Here is a 17,356-nt window from a genome sequence, read left to right as displayed (position 1 = left end):
ATTTCTTTGTGGTGTGTTTATTTGTTACTGTTTAATTATTATTGCAGTTTATGAAACCGTTTTTATTTGCCTGTAGTGGCACTGCTCTTTTAAAAACAAGTTCAAGATAAACTGCAGTATGGTGAAACAAGTTAATCTGCTTTTTAAATGAATTCATGTTTATAGATAAGTATGTTTTAAAGACAGTCACAACCAAGGGAGGGAGTAATGTGATTATGTAAAGTAACCATGAGAATAGCATTAAAGGTTGTTAACTCATTTTCTGCTAAAATCAATTTTTAATGAGTATAAAGCATCAGGTTATTCTATTACATTGAATAGCTCATGTTTCCTTTTTTATATATTTTGTTTTTCACTTAACCTTAGAACATTTTAGAAGAAACTGTATACATGAGACCAATTATAGCCATCGAGATATTAAGCTCTTCATCAAGAGATATAATCATGAATGATGATAATGAATTTAAAGTATTAGAAATGAACAATATGTGTTTGGAAGTTATCCACAGAAACAGATTACACTTCTCTTTACATAGATTTGTTTCTCTGCATTCCTTCCATTTATGTGGTATTTGCAGTTCGTTTCTGGGCACCCATCAAGTAATCATCTCACCAGCTTTAAATTCATGATGTTCCAAAGTTGTCTAATAACTATAATTAGGGTTTGACACAGTTGGTATTGGTCTTCCTGATTCTGTTGAAAATGACTAATTTTTCTTTCCTTGTATTTTTAAAATTTGGACCTTCTACAGGTGCATAGGCTCAAGTATAGAAGACTGCATCGGCCTGATGGATAGGTACTTGGTGTGCTTGCTTCCCATGTTCCTCCTCCAAGGCTCCGTGTGTGAGCACTGGTGCATGTGTGTGCATGCCACTGTGAATGGAGAATGATGTTTTCTGTTCTGTAATTGCCTGCAGGTGTAGCGGTCCCACTAGTCATGACTGCATTTACTACCTTTGGACGGGCCATTCCACTTTACCACAACATGCTAGGTAACATCTGCCATGTTTCCATTTTGTCATTCAAATCCTTTCCCAATTATCATGGATAGGAAAAAAAGAAACAAACAAAAAAAAACTACTAACCAGTTGGGTAAAGTGTATAATATGTTACATCAGGGAGTAATGAGAGAGGTATATAACTCTTTACATTTCAAGCCATATTTCTTACCTCTTCTTCCTTTATTCATTAAGATTTTGGAATCCAAATTAGTAATATCATTGATTTCTTTAATTTTGTATAATTTAAAGATGATTTTAAATATTAGCCTAGAACTTTAATAGAATCTTTATGTTCTTAATTATGTAGATGATTGCAGAAAGAAATATATTTAAGAGGGTAATTTACAAAAGTTGATCTGTTTTCTGAGGTGTTTCTTACTTGATTTAATTTCTGACTTTATTTTGAACTGGTTGGTATATTCCTTAGGTATCAGAATTACTATAAATTAAAGACTGTATAGAAAATATTCAGTATAATACAAGTTAAAAAACAAAGTATTTCCCTTATGTTTATACAAAAACCTATATACAAATGCTTGTAATGGCTTTATTCAAAATCACCAGGACCTGGAAATTATTCAGATATCTTTTAATTGTGGTATATCCATACCTTGTAAAATCACTCAGTAATAGGAACAAACTGCTGATATACACAAAACATGGATGGATCTCAAAAGCAGTATGCTAACTGAAAGAAGCTAGATTTTAAAGAGTACCTACTATAGGATTCCATTTATATGGCGTTTTGGAAAAGGCAGAACAATGGAGAATGAAACTGATCTGAGTTGCCAGGAACTGGGGTGGGAGCAGAGGGAGATGAGATCTATTACAAAAAGTCGTGAGGCAATTTAAAGAGATGATGGAACTATTCTGTATCTTAATAGTGATGATGGTTGCATGAACGTATGGACTTGTCAAAAATGGCTATGCTTTACATTAAGAAGAATGAATTTTACTGTATATAAATTATACCTCAATAAATTTGACTTTAAAACATGTAATGTTTAGGAAAATAGTAACTGTACAATGTGGTGTGGAAATACTTTATGAAATGTGGAATTTCTTTATGAAACAAATTAATTGTATCTTTTAGAAGAGAAAATTGTGCTAAATTACAATTAGCAAAGTAACCATTTTGGATAAAGCACTGCCTTTTAATGTAAACTTTGGATTGAAGTGTAACATATGTAGTGTAAAAATATGCACAACATGAATGTAAAGCTCAATAAATTTTTCCAAATGAAGCATTTGTATAATCATCAGCCAGATCAAGAAACAGAATAGTATGAGAACCAGAAACACTTCTTGAGGCCCGTTTCCCTTGAGCTAACAACTCAGGTCAATTTGCCTGTTTTTGTACTTTATATACATTGAATCATGCACTACTCTTTACATCTGACTTCTTTTGCTAAATATTGTATAAATGAGATTCATCTATATCATTTAATTTAGTTGTAGTTTTTTATTTATATGATATTTTGCCTTGTTTTTAAAACAGTCTAACATGATATTTCTTATTAGAAAATTGTTTTTTAATAAAGTAAGTAGAGAAATCAAATTCTAAAAAGAAAAATGTGGTAGTTAAGTGATTTATACAACAGTGGCACTTTGGCATTTGGGCACAGTCAAGATCTATTAATACAAGTGTTTAGAGCAATGTCAAATTATGAAAAAAAATAATAAATGAGAGAGAAACACAGAGAGACAAGGAGGGAAAGAGAACCTAAGGCCCAAACTGCAGTTTTATAAACAAATGTCTGTTTACTCCTATATAGATATTTTTCCTCCTTGAGACTTGGTTGAGTCACTGTACTGTCACTTTGAAGCATGTATACGCATTTGTTTTTGATGATTTTTTATTATCATTGCAACCAGTTAACGAGGCAATATAATATGGTGGTTAAATGTGCTGTCTTTGGAATCAGATTTTCTACTATTATTTAGATGTGTGACTGTAGGTAAGTTCCTTAAATTATCTGAGCTTCGCTTTCTTCATTATACAATAGGACTATTAGTATCATTCTTAAGTTGGCTTGGAAGATTGAGTGAGTCAATAAGATAGTGCTTGGTTTAGCAAAATCACTCAGTACGTATTACTTATCATTTCTTTAGATAGAAAATATTTTAAATGGTAGGGATGGAGGAGCATACCCCTCCAAAGGGTAGCAGGTCTCTCAGAGTAACTCCGGGGGCTTTGATATGTCCCTCTGCCCCTTTGATAGGCCCTTTAAAGGAAGGGAGGACATTTCTTCTGTCTTGAAAATCGCTGTCTTAAGGAGGGCCACTGGTACCAATGGCAGTAGGTCAGAGGCATAGAAATATGCAGAGGCAGAGAAAGTGTTAAAACCATAGTGATAGACGACTTAGGTTTTCAGTGATAGTAATTGAGGTTTATCACTCAAAATCATAGTGTGTCTTACAAAGTTAATATTTCCACATTTAAATATAAGTGGTTTGGAAATTTTCATTCCTGTTTACAGAGATTTCCAGGCCATTCCTTTTAGGCTTAGGTTAACAGGTCAAATTCATATTAGCTTTCCCATAAATAAGTTTGGGTTTTCCTGGTGGCTCAGATGGTAAAGAAACTGCCTGCAATGCGGGATACCTGGGTTCGATCCCTGGGTTGGGAAGATCCCCTGGAGGAGGGCATGACAGCCTGGAGAATCCCCATAGACAGAGGATCCTGGCGGGCTACAGTGCATGGGGTCACAAAGACTCAAACACGACTGAAGTGACTCAGCACTGCACATGACCGGTAGCAGCATATAGATTGTAGAGTTCAGCCCATCCTTCTGATGAAAATCACCTGTAGGCCTTGGTACAGGTGAAGAGCAGAGGTTCTTGAATGTGAAAACCTGGGGTCAAGTATTGACTCTACAATATTTTTTATCTGCAAAATGACGACAATAATGGCAATTTTTAAAGTGGGAATTCTTATGCCTCATAAAATTGGTGGGAAGATTAACTGAGATAATGAAAAGGAACCATTGTTTAGTATGTGTTCACTGATGGTAGTTATGAATCTAGTTGAAATATCGGTAAAATAATCTTTTTAAAAATTTCATGAGGTTGTGCTCTGTTAGTATTTTATAGCAGGTCACTAATCCAGTAATTCAATGGCTATGGAATTAACACATCCAAATTTCTCAGGTTCTAAGGACCTAAATTTTGTATCACATTACTTAGTATAATGATTTCAAATAGTTGATAGTAGATAACTAATTGTTCCTGTTAGATATCTCTAGATATCTTTAATTAATATCTCTTTTTAACATAAATTTAAGGCAGTTTAAGTTATTCTATTCTTACGTTGACTTTTACATTATGTTGACTCTGTTCTTCAATTGTATTCACTTATTGACTGACTTGTCAAATGCTATTTATAAGGCATTTTGGAATTTGCCTGAAAGATTTAGCTTGGACGTTTCAGAAAATATTTATGAGCATGGAGTGTTTTGACATGTGTTGGATGAGAAAGAACAAGTATCTCCTTTCAGGTCCTTAGTATTGCAGTAAATGCTTACTTCTCAGAAATGGGGTGGATATATATTTAATTGAAAGCAGGGAACTTGTTTAGCAATATTATATTTCAGGTCATTTCTCATTTTTAAATTCCAGCACAGTTTAAGCTTCTATCTTAATTGATTAAAGTAAATTTTATATAATAGGAGGATAAAAACATGATAGAAACAATTGTTTTAAGTTTCATACATAATATTTTAATTATCCAAAACCTAGTTTTCTTTTAGTCACAGAAAATTACATTGAGCATGTCAATGTGGTCATTTCAAAATATTTAAAGTTCATACTCCCTACTGCCCCATTATCCTCTATTCTGTTTCCTAAACCAGCAGGAAAAGAGATTGAAGATTTAAATGAAAACAGGTGAAATGTTTCCAATCTTGATCGACTTTCATTTTCTAAGCAGTGTTATTCTTTCCCAACCCTGCAATTTACGAATTGGTTTTCCACACTCCATTTACTTTGTAGGCTGCTGCTGGAATTTCTTCCAGGAAGATTGGATAGGATAGAATAGAATTTATTATTTTACTTATAGTCTCCAGAATATGCTGCTGACAATGAAAATAATGCTTGATATTTTGAAACTTCTCCATACTTTCTTTATTTGAAATAAATTCCTTAAAAATAGCATTTAGCTTTGATGTTCTTTCTATTCCATCAAGAATCTTATGAAGAAATACATTTAGAAAAGTTTTATTTTTAATATTCTTCTTGATGCTATTTATTTTAGCTTGTATATATGCTGTTTTTGTATAGATTCTGCTAGAACAATGTATTCTATTCTATTTTAGTTTCTTAGTCAAATATATATCCAGAGCTTTTTAAAAAATTTTAGTTTCTTACTCTCCTAGAACCTAAATTTGTTCATCTCAACAAGGAAAGACTCTGTTAGCAAAGTTTTTTTTTTTTAGTTAACAATTGAAACATCACTAATTTTTTATTGAATTTATAGCAACTGACAGAAATGTTGTATGTTCAAACATTTTTATCTGGCTATTTGTTTCAACTCAGTTATTCTAGATGCTTCACAATATGAAATAAGGTGATTGAACTTAGTTTAACTCCCTAAATCTCATATAAGCAGACATGTGAAATGTTTCATGCCTGTGTCACACTTTTACTTTACGATATAGTAGTTATTACCTGAGAGGTCACATGACAGTTTATCCTTTAGCGGTGTGACCCATGTGTGATAAATGAGAGGGCTGATGTGATGTTCTTGGCACTGCTTGCACAAATGGCACAATCTTTTTTCTTTGCTTGTTTTGCCTCCAAGGAACTTAGTTCGTAGCTTATGTCCAAATCGAACAGTCAAATTTGCTTGTAGACAGTTACGTTGTTTGAGTGACAGTTGTGTTATGATCCATAAGTTCAATAAATAAAAGTACACAGGCTTTTTATTATAAGTTTATCCGCAGTCCACCATGTTTCATATATTAAATTTACTTTTGAATTAAAGAGACTCCAAAGAGGTGAAGGAGAGTGGGTGAATTTCTTTTTCTCCAGCGGTTTTGGGTCCCATATTTTGAAGTACTCAAAAAATACCAAAATTATCAAAGAATCTTAAGTCAAGAGTAAAACATCTCAGATCAATTGTTGTTAATTCCTTCTCATACAGTTCAAGTGGTTATTTTATTTATTTATTTATTTTTAATATAAATATATTTATTTTAATTGGAGGTTGATTACTTTACAATTTTGTATTGGTTTTGCCATACATCAACATGAATCCGCCACAGGTATACACGTGTTCCCCATCCTGAACCCCCTTCCCTCCTTCCTCCCCGTTCTATCCCTCTGGGTAGTCTCAGTACACCAGCCCCAAGCATCCAGTATCATGCATCAAACCTGGACTGATGATTCATTTCATATATAATATTTTAAACAAAATATTCAGTGACGCAGTTTGCATGAATGGCTTTTGTAATGATTTTTAAATGTCCATACATTGTTACAAAGCTTTTACACATCCTAGAAACGTTAATATTAAACTCAAACTTATTGACCGTAAAAAGCGTGACCTAAAGTCATATTTTTGACTGAAAGTCAAAAGATATTTTAAGAGCATTGACTGTAGGACTATAATAGAAAATCCAAAGATAGAATTATTGAACTGGGAAGATGTTTATTATACCAGTTAAGGGTCAGAGCAAAAATTTAGTAGATCGAGGTAACCATTATGAATACTCTTTTACTCTTGTCCATCAGCATCCTTCTATGGTGCAGAAATTATGGTGTTTATAATTAGTAATTTCTGATCTGGAATGAAGTCAGAACTGCCTTCTGTCAATGATCTCAAAATATTTAAAGCTTCATTCAAATTCATTACTGAATGTCTTTTATTGAATGGAAGGGAAAAAAAAATAAGAGATATTCCTGAAGACTTAGCTCCTTTCTTTATACAGATATTTACAGTTTTAAATGTACTTTGCATGTCTTTTTCCCAAGATTTGACCTCTGGAGTATATATTCTTATAAAGTATAATTAAAAGGTATAAGTATGTCATCAACATTACTAAGTATTTTTAATTGCAATTTTAGTAGATGAGAATATTATATATATATAGAGAGAATATTATGTTCTATTTATAACTAATATCTTTCAGATTAAGAGCTGTCTATATTGCAACCAACCAAAAATATAAAACTATTGCAAACATTTCTGTAGTACATAGAGAGATGTATTGACAATGTAAAAAGGAAGTGAAAAAGTAGCAGATATGGCAAAATATCCAGTAATTCCTAATAAAGAGAATTGACTTCATGCTTTCAAGTGACTAACATGTAAATATGTTAAACAGTAAATTATATATATATATATAGTATGTATATACATAGGACTTGGAATTACTCTTGGAATTACTATGGTATAGAATGATTAGGGTTAACACATATAGCATATATCCTTGGTCATTTGCCTACTCCTTGTATTTAATCTTTAAAATCATGCTTAGTGTGTGTGTGAAGTCATTTGTGTTTATAGAAAAAATCAGAGTAATAGTATAACTGTGGATGTATTAAACATTTCCAATGTGAAGATATTAGTGAATTTAGCATCTACTGGTATCATAGTTTTCCCTCAAAACCTATTTTGCAATTCAAAATACCATAGATCTGGATTATATACTGGATAACTAAATGGTAAAGTTTAAAAACAAACGGCTTTGTGATTAGGTAGGGTGAATGAATTGTTCAACTACTATATGCCTTCTATTACCATGTAAACAATTACCATAAACATAGAAGATTAAAAACGGAAACAAAAATAACAGAACAGTTCTATAGGTAAAAGCACAGGCATGGCTAGATTCTCTCCTTAGGATGTCACTAGGATGAAATCAAGGTGCTGTCTGGACTGTGCTTTCAACCAGAGCTGGGAGTCCTCTCCCAAGTTGAGTCAGGTGATTGACAGAAAGCGAGTATTTGCTGTTGTAGACTATGGCTGTCTTCCAGTGCTTGCTCTTTGCCATGGGCATGTAGCATGTCATGTAGCCTGTTCCATCTTTAAAGATGGTGACTGTGTGCCAGTTTTCTCATTATTGAATCTTTTAGTCTTTATCTCTGTGACCTCTAGACTCATATTCAAAGTCACCTGAGATGAGATCAGGCCTAACTGATTGTCTCCCTGTCTCAAGGTCAAGTGATTTAGAACCTTAATTGCACTGAAAAATTCTTTTGCAATACACCTAGAATAGTATTTGATTGAATAACTGGGTAAATGTATGTTTATACACTAGAGGCTGAAATCCTGGGAGCCATCTTTGAATTCTGCCTACCTGGCCTACTATATTACTTTCAATGATTCTTTTCTTATTTCTTCCTGTCCTGGAAGGAATTTTGTTTCCTTCATTCCATGTAACTTTGCCATATAAGAACACCTTTAAATCCAAGAGAAATTGGTCTTACTACCTTCATATAATATATTCTTTGTTTGTCTGAAAAAGAGTGAAAAACAAGCACTTAAATTATTATCTTAGAACTAAAATCATGGTTCTTTTGTGTATTTATTTGCTATAAGGTAAGGGGTCAATATGCACATTGGCTCTAGGAGTTCAGTACTCCATTTATGAGCAGTAATTCACAGAATAATCAGGATCAAACTGCCCCAATGTTAACACCAAATTTATGGCATTTCTTTTTATTTGTCAGAGAAGTGAGTCTTCCCTAAGTGTGCTCTGCTGCTGCTACTGCTGCTAGGTTGCTTCAGTTGTGTCTGACTCTGTGCGACCCCAGAGACAGCAGCCCACCAGGCTCCCCCGTCCCTGGGATTCTCCAGGCAAGAACACTGGAGTGGTTGCCATTTCATCTATGCAAGTATATAAATAGAGTTTACGATAGATATTTAAAAGAATGAAATAAAATTTAATATATAAAAACTGTAAAATTTTTCTTGCCTCCACACTTTGGAGTTAACAGATTTTTATTCTAAAATGTGATATCTAGATGGAGGGGTAGTAGGTCTTTTTCCTATGAATATTTTGCACAATAAGTGAAAGTCTTAGTCGCTCAGTTGTGTCCAACTCTTTGCAACCCCATGGACGGTAGCCTGTGAGGCTCCTCTGTCCATGGGATTCTCCAGCCAAGAATATAAAAGTGGGTATCCTTTCCCATCTCCAGAGGATCTTCCCAACCCAGGGATCAAACCTGGGTCTCCTGCATTGCAGACAGAATCTTTACCATCTGAGCCACCAGGGAAGCCCCCATGAATACTGGAAGGAATCCTTTTTCATGTTCACAAAAGGGTATTTATCATCTTCAGTAGTTTACAGATGGAATGAATCAGACAGAGCCAGGGAGAAGCATCTATTTGACTGAGCCCATTTCATACACCTGTATATTTATATGTGCCCACAGATCTTATAAACTTCCACAAGTGAAGACAAAAATATGATCATTTGGGTCTGCATTTAGAATTCCTAGTATTGCCCATTTTAAAACTGAAAATCACTCAAAGACATGGAATTATGTGGCAGTTCAGTTCAGTTCAGTTCAGTCGCTCAGTCGTGTCCGACTCTTTGCCACCCCATGAATCGCAGCATGCCATGCCTCCCAGTCCATCACCAACTCCTGGAGTCCACTCAAACCCATGTCCATCGAGTCAGTGATGCCATCCAATCATCTTATCCTCTGTCATCCCCTTCTCTTCCTGCCCTCAATCTTTCCCAGCATCACGGTCTTTTCCAATGAGTCAGCTCTTCACATCAGGTGGCTAAAGTATTGGTGTTTCAGCTTCACCATTAGTCTTTCCAATGAACACCCAGGACTGATCTTCTTTAGAAGGGACTGGTTGGATCTCCTTGCAGTCCATGGGACTCTCAAGAGTTTTCTCCAACACCAAGTTCAAAAGCATCAATTCTTCAGTGCTCAGCTTTCTTCACAGTCCAGCTCTCACATCCATACATGACCACTGGAAAAACCATAGCCTTGACTAGATGGACATTTGTTGGCAAAGTAATGTCTCTGCTTTTTAATATGTTGTCTAGGTTGGTCATAACTTTCCTTCCAAGGAGTAAGCGTCCTGCAGTCACCATCTGCCCAGGAAAATAAAGTCAGCTACCGTTTCCATTGTTTCCCTGTCTATCTGCCATGAAGTGATGGGACCAGATGCCGTGATCTTAGTTTTCTCCAGTTGAGCTTAAGCCAACTTTTTCACTCTCCTCTTTCACTTTCATCAAGAGGCTCTTTAGTTCTTCTTCACTTTCTAACATAAGGGTGGTGTCATCTGCATATCTGAGGTTATTGATATTTCTCCCGGCAATCTTGATTCCAGCTTGTGCTTCCTCCAGCCCAGCATTTCTCATGATGTACTTTGCATATAAGTTAAATAAGCATAGTGACAATATACAGCCTTGACATACTCCTTTTCCTATTTGGAACCAGTCTGTTGTTCCATGTCCAGTTCTAACTGCTGCTTCCTGACCTGCATACAGCTTTCTCAAGAGGCAGGTCAGGTGCTCTGGTATTCCCATCTCTCTCAGAATTTTCCACAGTTTATCATGATCCACACAGTCAAAGGCTTTGGCATAGTCAATAAAGCAGAAATAGATGTTTTTCTGGAACTCTCTTGCTTTTTCCATGATCCAGCAGATGTTGGCAATTTGATCTCTGGTTCCTCTGCCTTTTCTAAAACCAGCTTGAACATCAGGGAGTTCACGGTTCACGTATTGCTGAAGCCTGGCTTGGAGAATTTTGAGCATTACTTTACTAGTGTGTGAGATGAATGCAAAAGTGTGATAGTTTAAGGCTCTCTTAAAATTATATTTTGTAGCCAACATTTCTGTTAAAATATTTTTTCAATTTTTATATGTCATAAATGAATGATATTTAAGCAGAAACATTTCTTAAGTATAGGTCAAAGTCTCTATTTTTATGCCTTACACACACACTAAGATATAAATACAGTCAGAAAGAGTCCAAGTTATTCCCCCAGATAACAGACATACATTGGATTGAACCCTAAGAATCTTTTCCTTTTTTAATATTTCCTACTTAACTAAAGGAATCTAATTAACTGGGACCCCCTTCTGTGATGTGGTTATATAAAATGATATGTGGATATTAGCTTAAATTGCTCTCTTCATGATTTTTTCTTATTACCTCAGCACATTCCCTAACTAATCATTCTTTCATAAACATACAATTATTTTTAAACTATGTGTGTAGGCAGGAGCTAATTAACAGAGAGCACTTTGATTTGCCAGTGAAATTCCTCACAGTTATTTCATTATTTGCTACATCCCCCCTCAAACTAAAAATAATATAATTTTGTTTTAGTAATTTCACAGTAACTCATAACCAATGAAAGAATAATCTGGAAAGGGAAACCCACCTCTAATAAACTCTGAATGCTTATAGCCATTGTAATTTTTATAGCATTCTGTTCCTCTGCCCAGAGTAAATGATTCCATATGTTTGAGTCATTTATGGAATAATTATAGTTACTTTTAGTAGAATTAAAAATAAAAAAGCAATAACAAAACCTCTTACTATAAAAAGTTTATATATTGAAGGAGAAAAAAACCTCTTTCTTTTTTAAATGAAAAAAAAATTATTTCTAAAGTTGTTTCTTGAACTTCTGTATCACAAATTCTAGAATTCAAATCCCAAGTTCAAACTCCAGGGGAAATGCCACCATTGTACTGTGCATCAAAAAGAAAGAACCAATGGAAAAATCAAAACGCCACTTCCTATTTCTGTCTTAGAATAGTGTTGCTTTTTCCAAAATCTTCTCATATTTAAAGTTTGATTTTTGCCATTCTTAAGGAAAAAAAAAAAAAAACACTAATATATGTCTATCAGGTGCACCACATTGTCACATTTAACTTTCATGATATAAAATAGTTAGCATCATTATCATTTAACAAATAAGGAAACTGGTTCAGAGTAATTAAGCAATTTACAAAAAATCACTTAACTGATAAGTCAAAGAGCAAAGATTTGAGCTCAATTGTGTCTGATTGATTCTAAAAGCACATTTTCTTATTTCTACTAGATTGGTTCCCAAGTGGAAGAACAGTTAAGAGCAATCCCTTTGGTGAGGATGATTTAATATTTTATAGCCTACTAAAACAATTTCACCCAATATTTTTCCTTTAGTCCTGGCTTTTACCTATTTAGGTTTCTTCTGATGTATAGCATTTTATAATGCTTGTCCTCACACAGCATATTTTATTCTAATAATAGACCTGGTATTGCTTAATCAGAATAGAGCAATATTTCCCATGTTCCAAACATATACTCTTCTAGAATGGTAACATTATAATATAAATATATTTTTACTTTCTATATGTTAATACATTAGTAACAAAACAAAGACATTTATGAATGAACACAGATGATCTCTTAAATATTTTCTAAAGTGGCAGTTATTTATAAATTCTGGATGGATTTGGTAAAAGGACTGTAGTTCCATATGAGAACTGCTTCCATCAGACCAGACACTAATTCAAAATTAATGCTGCTACCCCCAGACTAACTTATCAAATGTGAAATTAAGAATCCAAGCTTTATGGACACTCAGAAATATAATATCAGACAATATACTGCTGGGTTTTGGCAGGATTTTTCCTTAGATTTTCCTCTCTGGTTTGTTTGTCCTGTAAGATTTGTGGGATATGCAAGATTGATTGAAAGTTGCAGTGAGGACAGAAGGTAGAGGATGAGTCCCTAGATTGTGAGTTACTTGATTTTGTTTCATAAGGTGAAAAGCAATTTCTGCTAAGAAAAAGTCTTCCCACTGTTGATACAATCAAACATACCATATTTTGTTTGTTTTTTGAAATGCTGAAACAGGAAAAACTTCACTAATCTATGTATGCTGCTTAACAATAACCTGCCAGCAAATATTTGTTATATTTACTACATGTCACCACTGAGGAGAGAATGAACAAAAATTTCACACAATCCCTAATATAAAATTTACGGTGTAATAAAAGAGACAAAATATTCAATATCATTTTCTAATTATTTATTTTCATTTTTATTTACTGTGAGGAAAATTGTAAATGGATTGGATGGTGTTGTGATAGTAAAATAGACAAATATTGCAGATGACATCTGGGTGTTTTATCTGACTTAACTTGGTGACAGATAAACTTAATTGCAAAACAGAAAGAGAGATACAGATATAGAGAACAAACTTATGGATACCAATTCGGGGAAGAGGGTGGTGGGATGGGATGAGTCAGGAGACCAGGATTAACATATATACACTACTATGTATAAAATCGGTAATTAATAAGAACTTACCATATTGCACGGGGAACTCTACTCACTACTCTGTGGTGACCTAAATGAGAAGGAAATCTAAAAAAGTATAAAACAAATATGAAGAAAATCTTAAAAAGTATGTATATATGTAAAAATATAGCCAATTATTTGCTATAAAGCAGATACTAACACAACATTGTAAAGCAACTATACTACAATAAAATTAAATATTTTAAAGTACAGAAGTGAAAAAAAGTGACATGAAGACTCGAAATGGAAGAAATTTTATAAGGAAAATAAAAAATTTTGTTGGGGACATGATAGGCTTGATATCTGAGTGAAGATTTTGCATGGACAGATAGTTATAACACTTTGGAGCCAAGAGAGGGGTCTGAATTATCAGTTGTGTTTAAATCTGTAACGTTGGATGAAATTCAACAGGAAGAAAGTGCATATGGAAATGTAAACTTAGGAATGAGCTTTAGGATAGTCCATCATTTTCTGAGGACTGGTTTCGTGGAAGACAATACTTCACAGAGGGAGTAGGGTGGGGGATGAGTTGAGAATGATTCAAGCACCTATATTGTACACTTTATTTCTATTATTATTACATCAGCTTCATCTCAGATCATCAGGCATTAGATCCTGAAGGTTGGGGACACCTGATTAAAGAGACAGAAGAGAGGGAAAGGATATAATATAGCAAAAGAGATTAAGACAGAGAAATTGAGGGTAGGAGAAAAAAACAGAAAAAAAAAAATGAATTCTGGAGGCCAAGTGAAAAAGGTGAAATGGATTGACTAAGATTAATGCTGATAGAGAAGAATTGACCATCTTATCTGACAAGATCGAAAGTGAAAGTAAAAGTCTCTCAGTCATGTCTGACTCTTTGCAACCCCATGGACTGTAGCCTGCTTAGGCTCCTCTGCCCATGGAATTTTCCAGGCAAGAATACTGGAGTGGGTAGCCATTCCATTCTCCAGGAGATCTTCCCAACTCAGAAAGTGAACCAAGTTCTCCTGCATTACAGACAGTTTCTTTACCATTTGAGCCACCAGGGAGGCCTGGTTATGGTGCAACTTGAAAAAATAAGAGCAGTTTCCATTGGTATGGTAGCAACAAAATGGGTTAAGACTTGAAATGGGTTAAGAAAAAGATGTGAGAAGACAGAAAGAGACAACTTGTACAGAGAAACCTTTCCAAAAGTGTTTGCTGCAAACAGATAATATGAATTCAAGAATAGTTTTTCTGTGTATTTATTTTTGTTAAATTAGGAAATATTATAACATTTATAAGCTGATGAGAATGATGCAAAAAAAAAAAAAAGGAAAAATGTGTATTTCAGGAGATACTGAACAACTACAGGCAAATTTTTCTTTAGTTTTTAACCTAGCATACTGCAGTTCATAGGGTCACAAATAGTCGGACCCATCAAGCGACTGAACAACAGAAGGAATTCAGCACTCAAGTAGAGAAATTGGCCATAGAAGTGAACAGAGACTATGCATACATTGTAACTGGAAGAAATTTAGAGCTTATAGGCACATATGCAGGTAGACAGTGGATTTGCTGGTAAGAAGATGGGGTAATTCACAACCTATAATCTTTTTAAATAAAATATAAATGAGGTATCATTTTAAGTTGGAGTAGGGTAGAAAATACTGTTCATGGGGTTCTCAAGAATGCTAAACTGGTTTGCCATTCCCTTCTCCAGTTGACCACATTTTGTCAGAAACGTGTCAATCCCAAAGGAACTAGTCAATCCTAAAGGAAATCAATCCTGAATATTCATTGGAAGGACTGATGCTGAAGCTGAAGCTCCAATACCTGATGTGAAAAGGTGACTCAATAGAAAAGGCCCCGATGCTGGCAAAGATAGAAGGCAGGAGGAGAAAGGGACAACAGAGGATGAGATGGTTGGATGGCATCACCGACTCAATGGACATGAATTTGAACAACCTCCAGGAGATGGTGAAGGACAAGAAAGCCTGGTGTGCTGCAGTCCATTTGGTTGCAAAGAGCCAAACATGACTGAGTGACTGAACAACAATAGGGAAGATAATATTAGAATTTTTTATAAAGGGAAGATTTGAGTTCATCAAATGGAGAAGGAGATCATAAGATGTATAGTATAAATTAAAATGATCTCTTTGCCATGTTTTATTGAGCTGTGTTATGATTGTTTAGATAATGTAGGCATGGGTACTTAAAAATTTGTGTTTACCCAGGATTGGTGTTCATTGGTAGGACTGATTTTGAAGCTGAAACTCCAATACTTTGGCCACCTGATGCAAAGAGCTGACTCATTGAAAAAGACCCTGATGCTAGGAAAGATTGAAGGCAGGAGGAGAAGGGAACCACAGAAGATGAAATGGCTGGATGGAATCACCGACTCAGAGGACATGGGTTTGGGTGGACTCTGGGAGTTGGTGATGAATAGGGAGGCCTGGCATGCTGTGATTCATGGGGTCGCAAAGACTCCGACACGACTGAGCAAGAGAACTGAACTGAAACGAGGACTGGAGTTTTGCCAGGTATCTTTAAAGCCAGGAAGTAGAGACCAATGAATCCCCTGGAGAAGGAAATGGCAACCCATTCCATCCTTGGAGAATTCCATGGACAGAGGAGCCTGGCAGGCTACAGTCCATGGGGTTACAAAGAGTTTGGCATGACTTAGTGACTAAACAGCAGCAACAGTCAGCATCTAATCTCTTTCCTTTATGCTTGAACACCAAGTCAGGATTAGGCAATCATTCATACTGGCAGATCCAAAAATAAATAAATAAATAAATAAATAAATAAATGATAATAACAAAGGTCATAAAAATTGTTGAGTAATAAAAGAAGTTGGCATATAAGTGGGGCTGAATGGACATTGAAAACACATTCAGGTTAATGGCCTGAACTTCCCAATATTGTCAAATATTTGAAGTAGAGATACTAGCCTAGATGAACTAAAGAAGAAGCTGCTAGCCTAACGTAGTATACTTGAAAGAAAGATTCTGGTGGTGGAACCATAAGTACAGCTACCAATGGGAGTGGGTGACTGAGGCTTTGGGACACAAATAAGTAAGAAATTGGGAAACCAGGGAGTTGGAGGAAGATGGAGAGAAATGAGAATATTCAACAAATATTTAGAATTTAAAATTGGTTACTGGGTTTTGTAATTAACTAAATATGAAGTGATTAGGGGGTCTTCCCTTGTGGGTCAGTAGTGAAGAATACACCTGCCAATGCATGAGACACAGATTCGATTCCTGAGCTATGAAGACTCCATGGAGAAGGGAATGACAGTATTCTTGCCCTATGGAGAGAGGAGACTGGTGGGCTACCGTTCATGGGATTGCAATGAGTGAGACACAATTGAGCAACCAATGAGCATGCACACTTGAAGAATTAAATAATTAAGAGAAGAAACTCTTCATAATTATTCCTAGGATTCTGACTTGCAAAGTTGAATGGATATTGGTAACAATGACTTATATGTGGCATAGTGTGAGAGTAATAAACTCATGAATGTATATTTGGATGCATTGAATTTGGGATGATTTTGGTAGAACCAAGTGATGTTAAGTGGGAAAATTAATGTACACCTATGGAATTCTTTCCATTTTCAAGTGGAGTAAAAGTGAGTAGGAAATTTGAAATACAGAAAACTACTGTTGATGTATTTTGAGAGATTTACACATGAAGAAAAAGAGAGAAACAGTTGGAGAGGGAATAATATCAAGAGAAGGATATTTTGAAGGTGGATGAAATTTCAGTCTGTTTGGAAGACTTTATAGAGTGACAGACTAGAGACACAGGATAGAGAGATGACCAATTATAGGATTTACTGAAAAATCTAGAAGAATTTAGGGGCAGAGGAAATGTGAAAGGATTAGACTTGGAGACAAAAAGACGCCTGATAACATCTTATCAGGAGAGAGAAACAGAGGAGACAGAAAGATGCAGATAGATGAATAAGTAAAGGCTGAGGAAGTTTCTGTTAAATGTTCTAAATTTCCTCTGAAGTTGTACATGAAGCCATCTTACCAAGAGAGAGGAACAGTATGTTTTAATATATGTGGATTTGTGAAGAGGGTAATGAGGTCTGGAATTTTTAAACTCAAATATAAATTGT

General features: G+C 34.9%; 1 protein-coding gene across 1 annotated transcript in view; it reads left to right on the top strand.

Moving 5' to 3' along the window:
* Window positions 1–17,356, top strand: part of ERBB4 (erb-b2 receptor tyrosine kinase 4) — a 770,675-nt gene that overhangs the window by 489,975 nt on the left and 263,344 nt on the right. Inside the window, exon 18 of the mRNA XM_052653380.1 lies at window positions 919–993. Within this exon, the coding sequence (XP_052509340.1) occupies window positions 919–993 (75 nt within the window). The remainder of the gene's footprint in view (window positions 1–918; window positions 994–17,356) is intronic.

Source organism: Budorcas taxicolor, chromosome 2 (assembly GCF_023091745.1).
Source record: "Budorcas taxicolor isolate Tak-1 chromosome 2, Takin1.1, whole genome shotgun sequence".
NCBI lineage: Eukaryota > Metazoa > Chordata > Mammalia > Artiodactyla > Bovidae > Budorcas > Budorcas taxicolor.
Note: the sequence above shows the minus strand (reverse complement) of the source record. Positions and strands in the feature narration are given on the sequence as shown.